The sequence below is a fragment of the Pongo abelii genome, chromosome 5, assembly GCF_028885655.2.
Source record: "Pongo abelii isolate AG06213 chromosome 5, NHGRI_mPonAbe1-v2.0_pri, whole genome shotgun sequence".
NCBI classification, from domain to species: domain Eukaryota; kingdom Metazoa; phylum Chordata; class Mammalia; order Primates; family Hominidae; genus Pongo; species Pongo abelii.
Window position 1 is genome coordinate 101,537,311 of NC_071990.2, and position 19,070 is coordinate 101,556,380.

The 19,070-nt window shown below is 31.5% G+C and overlaps 1 protein-coding gene across 4 annotated transcripts in view; it reads right to left on the reverse strand.

The window, feature by feature from the left end:
- ASCC3 (activating signal cointegrator 1 complex subunit 3) overlaps positions 1-19,070 on the reverse strand; it is a 377,280-nt gene that overhangs the window by 127,049 nt on the left and 231,161 nt on the right. For all 4 annotated transcript variants that reach the window (XM_024248504.3, XM_024248503.3, XM_054557910.2 and 1 more), the window contains 8 exons: positions 16,106-16,225; positions 13,135-13,299; positions 11,972-12,058; positions 10,945-11,121; positions 7,625-7,850; positions 7,014-7,168; positions 4,419-4,517; positions 2,981-3,149 (listed from right to left, as the gene is read on the reverse strand). In XM_024248504.3, coding sequence (XP_024104272.2) covers positions 2,981-3,149; positions 4,419-4,517; positions 7,014-7,168; positions 7,625-7,850; positions 10,945-11,121; positions 11,972-12,058; positions 13,135-13,299; positions 16,106-16,225 — 1,198 coding nt within the window. The remainder of the gene's footprint in view (positions 1-2,980; positions 3,150-4,418; positions 4,518-7,013; positions 7,169-7,624; positions 7,851-10,944; positions 11,122-11,971; positions 12,059-13,134; positions 13,300-16,105; positions 16,226-19,070) is intronic.

Consider the following 19,070-nt stretch of genomic DNA (forward strand, 5'->3'; position numbering starts at 1 on the left):
AAGAAGTAATCCGTAAGGTAACATAGTATTCTGTACCTTGAGTTAGATGTTCATGGCACAGTTTCAAAATGAAAGTATGGCAAATTTTCTTCTTAAAAAATGTATTTAAAAGTCAAAAAGTTAATTAAAAAAATTATCCTTTCCCCACTGCTCTATGCAGTTAATTACATAGGTAACTGAGGGCTAACGACACACTTTCTATACCAGACTGTAGGTTTCTTAAATTTTCTGAAGCACTGAAAATTGAGGCTGGGAGTGGTGGCTTAAGCCTGTAATCCTAGCACTTTGGGAGGCCGAAGCAGATGGATCACCTGAGGTCAGGAGTTCGAGAACAGCCTGGCCAACATGGCAAAACCCCATCTCTACTAAAAATACAAAAATTAACTGGGCGTAGTGGTGGGCACCTGTAATCCCAGCTACTCGGGAGGCTGAGGCAGGAGAATCGCTTGAACCCGGCGAGTGGTGGTTGCAGTGAGCCCAGATCACCCCACTTCACTCCAGCCTGGGTGAAAGAGTGAAACTCTGTCTCACAAATAAAATAAAATGAATAAAAAAAAAATCGAGAAGGAAGGAGGGGAGGCATTGCAAGTTAATGCTTATAATGCTAATCAAAGCCAAGCTATGTTCTTAAAAAGACTAAAAAAAAAAAAAAAAAGTACATATTGCATATTTACTGACGATGTTAAATTACAGTGCTTTACATTAGTGAAAGATGAAGGTTTTTCTTGGCTCATTTAGGCTCAATGATATGACTATATATTCGAAGAGACCCTGGAATCATTGAGGTTACTTTGTATTTGTCTAATATCAACTGAGATGTTATGGTGGTACATTTATTGTTTTTAAAAATGTAGTCAGAACTCAGCTAATTATATAAATAGGGTGATACATTCTTGGTCATTTGGCAGACAAAAGATTAAATGAACATTGAAATAGAATGCTAACGCAAGTTAAGATCAAGTGCTGTACTCAAAGATTAATGATGTTCGAAGCATGTATTTTAAATTAAAGCACCAAACATTTTTTATATATTTTATTCTGAGATTCTAAATATTACATGTAAGCACATTTGATGAAAGAAGACTGGAAAGATTCCCTTCAATGAATAGATCACTAGATACTACAATCTCATTATTTTTCTATGTTGATAAGCCTTTTAGTTCTGTTCTGCCAAGATATCAAAGTGGAATTAAGCTGAAGTATAAAGTATCTCTCTTTAAGATAAGCTAAGATAATGAGTAGGGTACACATTGACAAAAATGGCAAAGTTTAAAGTCACATTAAGACCTCTTTCAATTCCCAAAGGACTACCAAACAATGAGTTCATTAAAAGTAGTGACGACTATATTTTTATTCTGAAAATGACAAAGGGTTTCTCTTCGGAAGAATCATAGGAGAAAAAATATGGACTTTCATTTTTCTATAAATTAAGGCCCTCTTAAAATCAATTCTGAAAAAGAAGAAATAAACTTATTATACTAGTTAATTAACAGATTAGTTCAGGATTTTTTGAAATAGAGTATTTCATAGGGCACTTAAAAGTATCATTGTAAACATTTATTCCTGAAAAATCTGCTTCTATATTAAGTCAAAATAAAAAGGTATTTGTTCACATCATCAAAATTTAAAATGGATTTTTGCAAGGTATGACAGTGAAAAATACTATTATATGATGTTGAAGATTACCACGTACCCCTTTATAATGTTAGGGCAGAGGGATAAAACTAATATAAAGTGTTCCTATTTCCCCACATCCTCTCCAGCACCTGTTGTTTCCTGACTTTTTAATGATCGCCATTCTAACTGGTATGAGATGGTATCTCAACTGTGGTTTTGATTTGCATTTCTCTGATGGCCAGTGATGATGTGCATTTTTTCATGTGTCTGTTGGCTGCATAAATGTCTTCTTTTGAGAAGTGTCTGTTCATATCCTTCGCCCACTTGTTGATGGGGTTTTTTGTTTTACACTGTTGGTGGGACTGTAAACTAGTTCAACCATTGTGGAAGTCAGTATGGCGATTCCTCAGGGATCTAGAACTAGAAATACCATTTGACCCAGCCATCCCATTACTGGGTATATACCCAAAGGATTATAAATCATGCTGCTATAAAAACCCATGCACACATATGTTTATTGTGGCACTATTCACAATAGCAAAGACTTGGAACCAAGCCAAATGTCCAATGATGACAGACTGGATTAAGAAAATGTGGCAAACATACACCATGGAATACTATGCAGCCATAAAAAAGGATGAGTTTATGTCCTTTGTAGGGACATGGATGAAGCTGGAAACCATCATTCTCAGCAAACTATCACAAGGACAAAAAACCAAACACCGCATGTTCTCACTCATAGGTGGGAATTGAACAATGAGAACGCATGGACACAGGAAGGGGAACATCACACTCTGGGGCCTGTTGTGGGGTGGGGGGAGGGATAGCATTAGGTGGTATACCTAATGTTAAATGACGAGTTAATAGGTGCAGCACACCAATATGGCACATGTACACATATGTAACAAACCTGCACGTTGTGCACATGTACCCTAAAAGTTAAAGTATGAAAAAAAAAACTAATATAAAGGGTAGATGTTATTTGCAGGACACAACTCACTTGAGGTATATGGAAATCCATTCCATAGTGATACCATAATATGATTCCTTAATATTAGCTTTTTTGTTTTTGGTGTAGAAACACAAAAGATGGGGGAAAATTCCCCATAACTCACTGGTATGTTAGTTAATTTAACATACTAGAAATAAATTTAAGTAAACTGGAATAAACACAAGGGAGAAAATAAAAGTTTTACAGAGAGAACAGATTAAATGATGAATGACAAATGAAATAAAAAGGGAGTTATAGAGAAGTTATAATGATTACAAGTAAAATTTTATTAAGGTGTAGACATTTTTCAACATTAATTAAAACAACCATTTTGGAAAAATCAATGATTCAAATCAGCATTCACCATGTTACCTGTATGAGGAGGATGTCTCTCTGGTAGAATTAGATGTTGAAAGTTGATAATACATACTGCCTCAGCACCCAACCATCTATCAGACACTGCTCGGATGTAGTATTGGGAAGGCAAAGGCTCAAAAATAGGGATTGTAAATACCAGTAGTTGAGCTTCTTTACTAATGACCTAATATGAAATAAAGTAAAAAATAAATATGGATATTCTAATAGCATAAAGGCCTTATTAGTCTATTGTTAAGATAACGGTATCTCTACAAGATATACTAAAGACAAAGTATCTTGAACTTCTAAATAGCTGAGATATTCAGAAACTTTAGAAACCTGTGCATGGTGCCCTTCTGAGGATACTTGATAGAAGGTAAAATTTTATGGCCAATTTATATTATTTACATGTGCATATAATCATGTATTAACAAGTTACCAATTTGACTACCTGAATTTCCCAAACATCATTCATTCAATTATGTAACTTCAAGATTTTTACCTTACCGAATAACCATATTATTTACTTAATATTTTTTGTTAAGTTCTATCAGTACCTAAAGTGGAATACCAGAATCACTTGGTACAAATAGAAGGTAACCAAGAAGACAAAAGCAATGAATACAAAACACTGCTGTGAAATTCTACTGTTGCCTACCCAAGACTCTTACCTGAAGCTTGCTTTCTCTTTGATAAAAACAGAAATTATGAGTGAAGCATCAGTTAAAGAAATACCATCAAATTGAGTCTTTGTCTTGTGATTTATAAAGAAATTTACAACAAATGCTCTTTTAATTCAATAGTATTCAGTATTTTGTGCATGTGACCCTTAAGATTATTATTGATCCTACCTATTTTACATATTACACACCTCTGGAACCCATGTCTTAAACCATGGTACAGATTATCCAGTCATGCATTGCTTAATGACAAGAATGGTTCTGAAAAATGTGTCATTACGCAATTTTGTCTTAAGAACATCATAGTGTACGTAGACAAGCCAGATGGTATAGCCTCCTAAACATCCAGGCTATGTGGCTCTTATACAGCATGTTACCATACAGCATGTTACTGTATTGAATATTTTAGGCAATTATAACACAATGGTACTTACCTATCTACACATATTTAAACCTAGAAAAAGTAGGTGAAAATACAGTATTATAATCTTATGGGACCACTATTGTACTGTTGTTGTGTATGTGGTCCCTTGTTCACTGAAATGTCACTACGTGGGGCATGACTGGTAACTGAATTTCTTAAACCATGATCACATTGAATATACCAATACTATAACATTTAATCACTGTATTCTTTTAAAACTAATAGAAAACTAAACCATAAAATAAAGTTTTAATTGTACTATAAAATTACAGAGAAATAAAAGCAGAAACTGTTAGTATAAATTTTTTTACAATAGCAAATAAGGATATATTCACATATATACACTTACTTGTTTTTTTAGAGCTAGAAAATACTCTGAATGATAAATATGATCATTTGTAGGATCTTCTACCCAAATCCACCAAGGTTCTCCTACTGTCCCATGTACCTAGAAGAAAAATAGCATCCTGCTACTATGCATATCATAACTCAAGTAAGGGATAGCATCCAATCTTCTCACTCTAGAAGCTTTATTGATATATAATTTATATTATAAAGTTTACTCATTTAAACATTTCAAGTATACAGTTAAATGATTTTAATATATTTCCAAAGTTGTACAACCATCACCATAATTTAATTTTAGAACATTTTCACCACCTCAAAAAGAAACCTTGTACCCATTAGTAGTCACTACCTTTTCCTTACAGATTTGCCTATTCTGTAAATTTCAATTAAATAAAATCATATAATATGCAGTCTTTTGTGACTGGATTTTTAAATTTACCATGATGGTTTCACAGTTCATCTATGTTTTAGCATGCATCAGTGCTTTCATTCCTGTTTATTGTCTAATAATATCCCATTGGATAGATATACTGTATTTTGCTTTATCCATTTCAACGTCTTTCTCTCTCTCTTACTGTCTCTCTCTCTCTCTCTCGCTCTTCCTTGCAAAACCCAGTCTTGTTCAGCAAGCATCTCTTCCTCATGTGACTCAAGAAAAAGTGACCACATCCCCTGGGGTAATTTTGATTGGCATAAGTCAATCAGCTCATGGGATTCCCCTCCCAACTGCTGTGGCAAGGCAGAGGCACATGACAAATACTGGCCCAATTAGACTGAAGAAAAGGTCTATGGTCCATGCTCTGGGCTGGAGAAGTGGGGATGTGTTTCCCATGCTCTGTTTAATGCAAACAAAAAATCATGAAAACATTTGAGAAGTATCCAAAAGTGTCAGCAGAGCAAATGGGTGGAAAGTTCCTGGTCCTTGAATGACATCTTTAAACAGAAGACTCAACCATCCTTAGGGCCTATTCTACCTGTGGACCTTTCATTATGAAAGATAATATACTTTTGTCCTTAACTCAGTTTGAGGCAAGTCAAGTTTTCCATTCTTGGAGCCAACAGCATTGTGCCTGACAGTGATAACTATTAAAATCATTAAGTACTCTGTCTTACTAATGAATTAAATCAAACTGCAGATTTATTACAGATATTGGTAGGAGACAGTGTAAGAAATACAAAACTTCCACTTATTTCAAAAATAGTCTATTAAAAATAAAATTTCAAATATGAGTTTATGGGTAACTATAAATTTATATTTATGTGAAACTTTATATCTATAGAAATATTAAATATAATTTTGTATCATCTAGTCCCAATAAAAATTCTGTAAAAAACATTATTATTATTATAATAATACATGTTTATAGCTGAGGAAACTAAAGGAATTAAAGGTTTAGACACTTTTAAGACCAATGTAGATTGGGTTAAAACCATGGTTGGGTAATTTTAGAGCATACTGTTAAAATTCATTCACATTAAAGATATATAAACATCAGGTAATGCAGAAGATACTTACTTAAGCAGAACTTTACAATAACATGTGAAATAGGCACTGGTATACTATAAGTGATTTCCTTGTTTTCCCTGATTGGCTTCTTGAAAGTAAGAACTGAGCCTCACTTGCCTTTGTACCTACAATCTCTAACATAGTAACTGGTACAAAAATAGATCTTTAAAAAATGTTGATTGAATAAAAAGAGAATCTGGTGTGTATCTTTATATACATAATAATATCTGAACTATCAAAGGAGAAGAAAGAATTAAAACAGAAACAAAAACATGATGGGAATCAAGGATGGACGTTTTGAAAAACTGTATAGTGTTAAATATTCAGAGAAGTAAAGAAAATAACTGAGAAAAATCTATTTATTATGGCAACCCATCAGTCTTTGGAGATCATGGAGAAAGTAGTCTCAGCAGCAAAGAAACAGATGATTGGGGGAAAATATAGAATACTTTTCTACAAGTCTAATGTTTCAAAAAAGGAAAGAATATTAATTTAAGAGACATCAAGATGAAAAATGGCTCTATTTACTATGAAAAATCTTGAATTTTTTGGAAGGCTAAAAGGACAAAGTAGACATGGCAAAAATGAAGATAACGTAGAGAAAATAAAAGAAGATAGAACTAATATAGCAAAGTCCCTATGGAGTTAAATCCACTAAACTGTTGTTCATTGTTGAAATTTAGGTTTCCTAAATGTTTTGAAGGAATCTCACTGGTTGACATATTACTAATATACCACGGTTTTCTTGAGGATGAGAGTAAATATTGCTATAATTTTTTACTATTGTTACTATTATTTTTTTGAGACAGAGTCTCGCTCTGTCGCCCAGGCTGGAGTGCAGTGGCACAGTCTTGGCTCACTGCAAGCTCAGGCCTCCCGGGTTCATGCCATTCTCTTGCCTCAGGCTCCTGAGTAGCTGGGACTACAGGTGCCCGCCACCATTCCCGGCTAATTGCTATAATTTTTAAAATAAATCCTCAATATATATTCTTTTTAGAGTATTTTCTATAAGCCTTAGGAACAGATGTAGTTGAGCCTGTAGTACAGACATTTGTGTTTAACACAGATATAGGCATTTTCCATTTCTACCTGATCATTCCAAGTGAAATCAGGATAGATGCTGAGTGTCACTCGGAGGACAGTCCTTGTGATGGGCTGAATGGATGCTTCCATCATAACAGAAGGAATCTGATGAACACATTGTTTGACCTTCAGTCCAATATTCACATGATGCAAAATGTGACCTGCAAGAAAAATATCACATAGAAGAAATGTGTCCAGGCCGAAAAAAGCAATATAATCTGACTTGTAAATGGGATTTCAGAGAAGGTGATTTTATTGCTTGTTTTATGATTTGCTATGTAGAATAGCTGACATTCTTGACCTGGCATGTTTGAATATTTTGTAATAGTTAACTGGAATTAGCAATTCACAGTTTTTAAAGTCAGTATCAAGGTTTCCTTAGCTATTAATAGGGTTCTTAAAATTACTGAGACTTGATAGTGTTTAAACTACTATAAACAGACTCACTTGAATATGAAGAGATTTTCACTTGATTTTAGATAAATGAAAAAGATTTATAAATATGGTAAAATTTTTATTTTGATTAATGTGGAAATTCACAATACCTTCTTTTACACCCAGCAACATATTTTATTTGCATAAAACAATACATTCAAACATATTTGCTTCCGTCTTACCTATTTCATCTTTCCTCATGTCTTTCAGCTTATCCACAGTAAGCTTTTTTTCTTCTAATCTTGTTAGGATGTGTGGTGGTAGGATTGAAAATTGTCTCAAAGGGCTAGCCCAACCCCAAAGCCTCTTGTCAATGACTTTACTAAGATTCAGGAGCCTGTAGGTCATGGTAGGCCAACGTTTCCTCAGAGCAATTTCAAAAAGAGCACGGACAATTCTAGCTGCATTCTAAAAAATAATAGGAGGAGATTGGTGGTTATACCCAATGTGCTTTTAGATTTGTCAATAAATTTATTATTCAAACTCAGTCTGAAAAGAAGTGCAAGTCAAGCTGCATCCTTGAATTGTGGGGCAATATTTCTTCTCATATAATCCAAATTATTCTTATTATTTCTACATAAGAATAATCCTATCCTTTATATGTGGATGCTACTTGCTTACTCTCAGAGGGGAAGCCTTATTTCCAAGTTCTTAGAAAGCTCTACCTTCTAAACAGGAATGAAGTAGGAAGAGACAAAAGGCATGTAAAATATTTAGGAGGCTGTTAAGGCATCTGACTATAAGGGACAAGGACACCTCTTGGTGAATAGTGGAATGATTAAATTTACAAGGCTATTTAGAGGATTAAGGAAGACTGGGATCCAGTTAGGGAAAAAAAAAAATGAGAGAAGGGTGACAAATGAAATACTGATTAGTGTAGCTACTCATATGAAAGGGCCATACTAATGGCTTCCTATAAATCAAAAAATGTGTTAACTTGCTTTACATATATTGCCTCATTTAATTTTTACAAAAACTGCATTTAATTGATATTAATATTATGATTTTATAGATGAATATACTAGGGCTTAAAGAGCTAAAAAATTTGATCAAGGTCACACTGCTAGTTGGTGTCAGAGCACCTACTCAAAGCCAGGACTAAAGGACTCCAAACATAACTGAGATTCTAGACTCAGTGGTCTGAGGATAACTTTATTAATAGACATATAGAAAGTTATAATGAATGTAGTCTTTTTTCTTCACATTTCTACAGCTTGCTCCCATTTATTTTGCCTCCACTCCTCTATCATTAACTTTGCAGATTGTTTTATTAAAGATTGTTTTTTAAATGAACTTAAAGATACCTTCCAAAATCCAGTAACATCTGTATTTGAAAATAAAGAATGTTCAGTCTGGTTAAAATCCAAACAAGAGATACAAAACTGAAAAGATTTCAAATGGCAGACAAACAATCCAGCCTAAAATTATGAGGTCAAAAATGACAGATGAGTTAAAGGCTTTCATTTCACATTTTATATAAGATATGCGCTGTCTTTTGACAAATTTGACTATTTTGTTTCAGTATTAGAAACTAAAGTACAAAATGGTACATAGAAGTATGAGGACAGTTCTGATATCCATTAAAAATGACTGAATGGGTCTTTATAAGGCCCAGAGAATAATAAATAAAATTTTGATTACTGTATCTACCAAATAGGTTTTCCTACCTCATTCCCACTTGTTCTTATAAAAAACTATCAGGCTGATTTTCCCAACTGTCTTTGAAAGTATGTCATTTTAATATTTCAGGATCTACAGTTATCCCCTCAATGCTAAAAGAAGTAGGAGAAATTCCATATGACAAGATACAAACAGGACATGTTAATCTAGAATGATATAAATTGGTTCAAAATAATAAGTCTATAACATGTACAGTCTAGAAAAGTTAAGCATAGGCCTTTAAATAAAATCCTAGAATATTTGAGCTATAGGTTTACCTTAGGGGCTGACGAGAGAAAGTTTAAAAAATATAGAAGAAAATATCATTTTACAGAGTTGAGAGGGTAGTTGTTCAATTACTGATAGCTTAAACTTAAAATGTAATAAAGTATAATTTATCTGATGCATTCAGGGATGCTAAATCCATAATGGCTGTTTAAGAAAAAACCAGGGATGCTTTGAGATATCCTTAATCAGAAGTTGACTACCTGGATACCAATCATGAAGAGAATTAAAGTTTTACATTGTAAGCAATTCTTATGTCAGTCTCTGATAATATCTTCATAATCTTGAAGCAAGCAGAAATGTTGCCAGATTATTCATCCAGAACCCTGTAAAACTTTACCTTTTATTTAAATGATTAACTATTTCAATATAAAATCATTAGAAAATATAAAATGACAATATTACATTACTTTACAGAAAAACAGATAAAACAAAGGAGATTAGAAAATTATTCCTATAGAAGCTATAGGGTTTAAAGAATATATAAATATTTTCACTACATCTATATTAACTTTATATAATTTATGAAATCATCACCTGGTATCTTGGTTACATTGATTAAATTACTACATGCATTCAAAATGTTTACCAATATGTCTTGGTTTGTGTTTGTAAATATTCCATGTTTAAAGGACTCCTGAGTACTCATGGCTATTAATAATGATTTACCTAACATAAACATTTTTTTTTCTATATTTAGTCTTTGAACAAAATTACAAATATAACAGCAGAATCATTTCCATATTTAAAATAAAATTAAGCTTTAATTTCTTCTTAATTTATAAAAGGAAGTACTCAATAAAATAAAATTAAAAAGCCTTGACAGGTAAATAATTTTTTAAAAAAAGTATGTCTAGAAGGGAAATCTTTCATTTGAAGGATAAACAGGGTAAAATATAACCTACTTTACTTCACATAAGGGCTTGAATATAAAAACACAAATATTTGAACAGTTTATAACATGGTATTTTTTAAAAGTTATAAATTAAATGAGCTGTAGTTTAGGGAATAATTTTCTTTCTGTCTTCAATGTTTAAGTTTCAACAGTAGAGAGGAGAGATCACTTTTGTAAAAACCAGAGACTTATCACACTGAACATATGGTAGGAAATATGTTTACTATGCCTTGTTTAATGATTAAAAATATTATTATTTCTAATATTTGGTAAAAACTAAAAAAGTTCCACAATCTTTTCTTTATGCTTGCAATATTCTTTAACTTTTCTCTTTATAAGTACTTTATATTCTTTTACCTTACAAGTAAAAGAAATGAAATTCATCATTTAAAGTAGAAAAAAATCAGGTATCATTTTAAAACTTTGTAAGAAACATCAACACCACCAAAAAAAGCCCAATCAGTCACCAAATCTCATCCTCAGTCCTGTTTTATGAGCATAGATTACATAAAATATTTACAAATTAGCAGAACCAGTTCTAAGTAAAATGGTGGTTTGGTAGCATGTCACAAAGCAATGCATTCATAGCACAGCATGAATTAACACCATGGTCCTCTAAATATATTCAAGAAAGAGAAAAGGGGAAGGGAATAAGATTCTTACCTGTGCAACATATGCAGAATCTGATATAAGGGAGAAACTGTCCATTTCTCCTCGGCTGATATAAGTTTGAAGTAAGATGTTTATTTTCCCATAACTATTCTCTACACCTCCAGGAGTGGAGAGTTCACAAAAATTGCTTAATAAGGTATCCAACTCCTCTATTTCCTCTTCTCTGACCTAGAAGGATCAATGTATTTATTGGAATTTTGGGGCTGATTTATTTAAATTTTTCACATTGAAATTAAATACATTGCATGTTTTTAAAGAGTTTCCATTTACTATAATGCAGCATTTTTCTTTCATAGAGTTAAATAACAATGATTTTTCCATAGGTAGCTAAAAAACTGCAATATGAGATGATCTTGAGGCTGATACAATTACATTTTATTATTCATCACCAATATTAAATTTGCCATTGACATATAAAAAGTTGATATGCCAAAAAATTAAATCTTCTGACCTCACCATCCTTGAATTGATGAGATTTCATATTTTATTTGACCAGAGTAAAACCTCTGCCCAACTGGATTAGGGCAAACTTGAATTATCTTCAAATGCATTCATTATAGTCATATATTTTTATATGGTATAATACATTCATAGCTTAAAGCCATGAAGTACTATGATTCAAAGTATTAAAGTTTTCACTGTTAATAAGATTAAATATTAATACAGGTACAGAAATACTCGTATCTAAGGTTTGAATCATACAGGTACTTTTACATTTTCTTCAATGAGCCTTATATTGCAATAAACCAAAATCTTCATACTACATTCTTCAACAGTTTCATTACTGCAAAACCAATTTAAATTATTTGATGTGGAGTACAGAAAAAAGAATGATGTCAGGTATGATGTAATATTATAATCTAGGACAGTGGGTCTTATTGATAAATGAAGAACATTGCTGATATTCCAAATGTGATGTGCCATACAGCTTATATGGTATTAATTAATGAGAACCTTTTATAAATGAATGAATGCATACATGTTGTATGCATTTGATTCAAATTTCAAGAAATCTTACCTTAATTTGATCAAATTCTTCAGCTTTGGAGACTATGGCAAAGATATCACCTTCTGTTTTGTGAGCATCAAAGAGTTCATTAAAGGTCTACCAAAGTAAGTGTTATATTTGATTAAAATCCAAATATTTAAAATATTTTAAATAAAAAATGTGACTATAAATTACACATTTTAAAAGAAATTTGAGCCCTAGACAGTGCAGTTATAATGTCTGTTACAGCATTTAAAGTCATTGCTTTATAAACATCAACAAATTTATCAAAGACCAAAGAAAATTCCTAGAACATAATTAGCTAAGGAAGATCTTTAGCAGCAAAAAGATGGATGATGAATAAAAGTTAATAAAATCTACACTAGATACCTTTAAAAAGTTCATAAAATTCTGGTTTTTGCTTATCTTCAGCATGGCCATGTGGAAATCTGCACAATTCACGAATTCTAAGCTGATCATGTATCATAAAATTCAGAGATGTATATCTAGAAAATACGTAGTCTGAAAATTCTCAAAATATTACTAGTGAGGACATACAGAAAATCAGAAAACTGAGTTGAAAAAAATCAGTCAAAGGCCACATAGATTGAAGACAAATGCTAAAGAAGGCCTAAAGTTCCTGCAAAAGAACTGCAAACAGGTTTAGGATATAGAGTGGTAGCAACACACTAGCAAGTGAACAAATTTAAAAAGTTACTTTGACAAAATGAGTGGATGTGAATAGGTGATGGAAGGAGTGAAAAGCTAGAGAAAATGTGTTGGATTGATTTCAACCGGATCACAGTTCTGAGATAATATATGTTTAAAGGTTTTGAAGAAACCTAAAGTGCTATACAAATAGAAGGTTTATTTGGGGAAAGATGGGGGAAAGTTAGTAAGCACATGAAGTGTTTTCTGAAAACCATTACATGTAAAAGCAAATGTGCCTTGACTTTTTAGGCTTGGGTGTGTTTATTGCTTGGGATACACTCATTGAATAGGATGACAAGAGGTTCCTTAGTATCTGAAGTTTAATTTTTTTCTTGTCTTTACTGAGGGTATACTATTGAATTCATATAAGTTAAATGGATTTTGTTCTATTATTTGCTTTCATTATTTTGCATTAATAATATATTTTGAAGACTAGAAAGTATTTGCATGAAAAATTAAACATATTTGCATTTGTATAATACCTCAATGGTGTTGTATTTAATATAGTAATGGCTGGCAGTTCTACCCAAATCAGTTGAGGAAAAATATCCAGTTCGCTCCTCAAAACGAATCATCTGAGCTTTGTCTAGTTTTCGTCCAACTTCAATGACCAACTGTTCTCGATGCTTTCTTAATGTTGGGTCAATCTATGGCAAAAAATATATAAACAGTTGAATACTGCTTTAGAGAGTAACCATTTGCAAACATATATTTATTTATGGAAATTAAAACTTTTCTTAACGTTTTAGTTAGACTTTTTAATTACAATTTTTAAAGTACATTTTTCTACTTTTAGGAAATAATTGAAAATATTTTATGCCATTAAATAAAGGAAGCTTAAAAATTCATTAAAATTATCAATGTGCATATTCTTTTCAGATACCAATATTTCGGAATCTAAAATTCTTATATGATCTTATGATCTTTAAAATCACAAAGATTAAAAATCAAATTTTAAAAACTCAATAAATGTCTTCTTTCTCCCATACTAAAGTAAATACGGATTTTAAATTATCAAATCATATTCCTACTTTATTATCAGTTATTTGGAGAAATGATAGCAAGAATGCTTTCCCTGTCAAAATCAAGATATGTTCAGAACTGCAAAGTTATCCGGCCAGGCACAGTGGCTCACACCTGTAATCCCAGCACTTTGGGAGGCCAAGGTGGGCGGATCACGAGGTCAGAAGTTTCCGACCAGCCTGACAAACATGGAGAAACCCCGTCTCTACTAAAAATACAAAAATTAGCTGGGTACGGTGGTGCGTGCCTGTAATCCCAGCTACTCAGGAGGCTGAGGCAGGAGAATCACTTGAACCCAGGAGGCAGAGGTTGCAGTGAGCCAAGATCATGCCACTGCACTCCAACCTGGGCGACAGAGCGAGGTTGGAGTGCAGTGGCGTGATCTTGGCTCACTTTATTTACTTTTTACTTCTATTATTATTATATGCAGATGGGAGAACCCATTCTAAAGTAAATAAAGTTGACGGTGAATTTTTGTATAGTTTTAAAACTATTACTTACCTAATACTTTTTCTAAGCAGAAATAATAAAACGTAAGATATTAACAAATATTCTTGTTACTATAGTGTTGTCTATAAATATATGTATGTACACATGCCAATTATTAAGGAACACTCTGTAGTCATGAGGAGTAAAGTGAAATATGACCTTTAATGGAGTAACGGGAGTATTAAAACAATTTAGAAATCAATTAATGAGTTAACACTACTACCATTTGTTCTTAGATATTTATGGCAGCTTATTTATGTACAAAATATAGCTAAAATAAATTTTAAAAATAAGAAAAATGGAGCAAAAGAATATCAACTACAGGGAAGTAAGATGGAGTCAAGAGTTACATCAGCAAATACAAAAAGTCTTAAATGTTTGCTATGAGTGATAATATATGTATCAGGTTCAACTTATAAAACTATTTTATTAATCACCTATTACTAAACCATTAAAAATATGTTAAACTATTTTATCTGTGTCAGTTCATAAGAGTTTTGTGGCCACAAATTTGTATTGAGTAATAACAGTAAAACACACAAATCAAAAAAAAAAAAAAAAGGGTCAAGATTTTCTGACGTATAAAGGTACTATGTATCCAAAAGGTCTTTATACTGGAAAATGATAGGCAAATGACTTTTGATTATAACTTAGTACTTTAAAATCAATTGATGTATTTATCTTGTTCCAAAATTTGAGATGGCTTAGTCCATAAAAATAAATTGTTTAGTTTTTGTTTTTCTTTACTCCTTCAAAACATTTTCATAGTGCCACTGAGTCTTCTCAAAATGCCCATATTTGTGATGGGAATAACTAGTGCCATATTCTTTAAATGTGTAAGGTTACAGGTTATAATGCAGTTATATTTTATAACAGAGCAATCTGGCTGTAAGTGTAAACACTTATTTAAAGATTAGCACAAATTTCAACTGAGAAGAAGAAAGGTAGGTGAGTCCCATCTAGAGTAAATCTAAGTATAAAAACCTAATAACGGCTTTAGATTTAACAGCCTCAGAACTAATTGCTGATGCTGCTTTTCTTATTTTTCCTCCCCCAAGCCTTAAGTTTCAATTTTCCCATGGTAAAATCTACTGCATAGGGAAAGAAAAAAATAAAAGGAATAAAAATTAAAAAATTGGTAACTGCTTTGATAACACAATATGATTTATATAAAAACTAAGTCATAGTAAATTAGGGGAAACTATAATTTTGAAAAGTTCAACTTATTTACAAATTTTGACTGAATACTAGTTAATATCCATATGATCATTGTAGAATAATGTTTTCATTAGACAACAACTGGATTTTATCTGCAATCAGGACACATTTACAATATACTAAGCAGAGTTATAAAGGAAAGACAAGATTTCACAGAATCTATAAGCCACACGGACCACACAATTGTAAAGTTCATAGGAAGAACTGCTATCAAATGCATCTAATTCTCAGTCTATGTATATGGACTTGAATAGTGGAACTGATTCCAGTCCTCAAACTGTTAAGATAGTAACTCCTTAATGGTATATTTAAATTTCAGAATAGGGATTAGAAGAGACTTGATAAGAGGAACAGATTGTATATAACCTAAGCTGATTATCAAATATGGTCTATAAGTTTCCTCATGTCTAATTTATTCTAAAATGAAATTTCTCACAGTTTAAAAAATCACACCAAAATATTAATATCAAATAGAAATATACTTGAATACATGGATAACAGTACAAAGATTAACATAAGTATTTGTAGAAAAAGATATTTAAATATAGCCTGCCTAATAACTACAGGGGCCTATCTAATTTTTTGAAAAATATTAAATCTCTTGTTTTTCTTCTAGATACCTCTTTTCAGATGAGGCAAGAGCAGCAAACAAATATCTATCCTCATATCATGAAAGAACCAAAAAGAAGGTCTGAATTTTTTTTTAATAAATGAGTTTTCTACCTGATAAGCCTTGTGACTGATGCCATATGCTAATGGATTTGCTCTCATCCGTACATAAAGATAAGTGTAACTTATCCACTTCACTGCTTCTTCCACATTAGTAACTGTTCCCAGAGCAATCTGCAAATCAAAAATATGACAAAAATTAAAGTAATGTATTAAAGTTGAACATAAACATTACATCAAAGTCCATTCTGTCAGAGGTGAAGTTTTAAAAATACATCATTATGCAGTATTTTTTAAAAGGTAGGCACAGTGACTGGACACAACACTTTGCCAATTAATTAAAATCAGTCCTGCCTCATTTAATTGAGAATGATACATGAGAAATGTTATCTTTCAGAACTGAACTTACTCAATATTATGGCAGATGATTATTTTTCTTTAAAAGGAGTTTAATTCTACATAGCATTAAGGACATTTGTTATTTTTTTTCTTGTTCAGTATACAACTTATTTTAGTTTCATTTTATGTGACTACACTGCTGAAAAATGTAAGTGTTAAGTGCATCTGAATAAAAACAACAAAACATTGTTAATTCTATTCATTTTTATCCTAATTCTGTATACTGTCATCACCAAAACCACAGAGGGGATAACATTAGCTTTTACCTCTCAAGATACGCATTTGCAGGACTGCGAGTATGAAGATGTAATATTAATACAATAAAAAATTCACTTGTTTTGCACGAAACAAAGTAGATTCTGTTGTGATTTATACATATTAATAATACCTACACTTTAACAAACTCATGTACAAGAACAGGGAGTGGTTTTTATTTATCAGTAAACTTAACCTATGGAAAAAATATTCATGCATTTGAACCATAATAAACAGTGGATAATTCTTCAGATTATATCTTGAAAGAAAATATTGTTTTAAATATAGCATTTAATGTAGCTTTGTGATATATTAATTAAACGAAATCAAAGGTTAATAATTTAAAAACACAACAATAGCATGTAAGAGCTGTATAACAAAGAGAAAAAAATTATTAGAAGATGATATTAACAAAGAATTTCAATGAAAAGTTTCTTAGAAATATATTTCCTTAGCCAATGGATGTATAGGTAGTAATTTTATTTTTACTTAAGGTACTTATTTTACTTTAAAAATTTACCCACGTTGTAAAACTTCATAGTTGTATTTTTTTTCCTGAATCCTTGACTGAAATTGTTTTTAACCTCCTAAAATTTAATTAAAGGAGAAGAGATGTTCCCTACCTAAATCATTAATTTTAGGAGAAAAAAAAGGAAAAACAAACCCTCTTAATTTAGTCCTAATATTAAAGAAAGTAAAACCTTCATGTTTAACTCCTACATTATAATTTTTATTATAATTCTGTATAACTAATTTCATGAAATAAATATGTGGATGGTTAATTGTCTTTAGTCAGTCGAAGATGAGATTTAGTAATGTATAATTTTCATTATAATATTATGATATACTATTTGTTACTAAAACAGAGAAATGACCAAAAGTTGAAATATAATACGGGAGATTCTGTCTACTAACTTTTAAATTTCTATTACAAACGGCTAAGCCATCCATAATGTAGGTAAATATATATATATAGTGTAAACTGTAAGGCTTTCCACCAAAATACGAGTAGCAAGAACTAAAATTGAGCCAGTGTGGGAGTTGTGTAACAATTCATGAAGATTTACAACTAAAACAGTTAAACATTTTCTAGTCTACTTAGGTAAATGAAACTAGTTTGGTGATATGGCTAAAAATCTGAGAGTCTCTCTCCTTTGTGAATCCATTATTTGACAGACCAAATTGTATTAAACCATAGACATATGACCTATATTCCCATCATTATCCCATCCCATCCCATTATGATGTTACTTTAAAATAATGACCTACATTCCCTTATAACCTTAAAATATTATTTTAAAGTAACATCACACAACTCCTATGAGTAGAAAAATTTATAAGGGATAAAATAAGCTTACTATTATTTTCAAAATCAGACAGTAAATTAACATTAAAAAATTACCTATTGCTACCAGTGATATGATTAAAGGAAAGGAAAAAGTAGGTAGCAAAGATTGGATCAACTAAAGCAAGTGTTGTAAATGTTCACCAAAAAGGACAAGACTACTCAGAAAAATGAAGGTAAATTTATGATGCTATACCTTATTTTAAGAGTAATATTTGAATGCCACCTAGTGACAAAAAATAAAAATGTATTTGTAAATATTTGCTGTCACCTAGTGGCTACTTAGTACAGGAACCTTTTATAAAACAGGAATTTTTTCATAGTGTGTCTTTGAAATTTATTCACTCATCTCAAAATCATATAGTAAGTCAATAACAAGCCTGTGCTGAGTAGAGCACAATGGATATGGTAACAAATAGAGTATGGTCCCTGGCCTCAAGAAGTTCCAGGGTCACATGGAGGTGAGACATATGAAACTAACTACAATGACTTATATGAACCCACCATCCATTGTGCCTAGCACGTAATATCTATTCAAAATGCTTTTAAAGAAAAACATCTAACATGACATTTCTAAAAGTGGCATTAGTATATAGTGTGATAGTTTTATGTTCTGTTAAATAAAAGAAGAAAATAAAATCCACTCACGAATTTGGTAATTTAGAAATAAGACTCAATATCACTTCATATCTAACTTTAGTATTTAAGGTTATCTCAATTGTTTATTTGAATATGTATTTTTTAAAAATGGTTGAAATCATATAAAAACTTAAGCAAATACTCTAATCATCATGAGTATGCATGTGTGTGTATATATGTATATATAAGCTAGTAAATATATATAGAAACTATGCTACTATTCATTTATTTATTTAACTAAAATTTCAGTGCTGGCAATAAGTATGAATGGGGCTGAATATCAACAGACTATCAGAAAATGGTAAGTGACTCTATCATTTACCGTAAACTACCTTGGCACAGGCATTTCTTAAACTTTCACAACAATCCAGTGAGAGTATC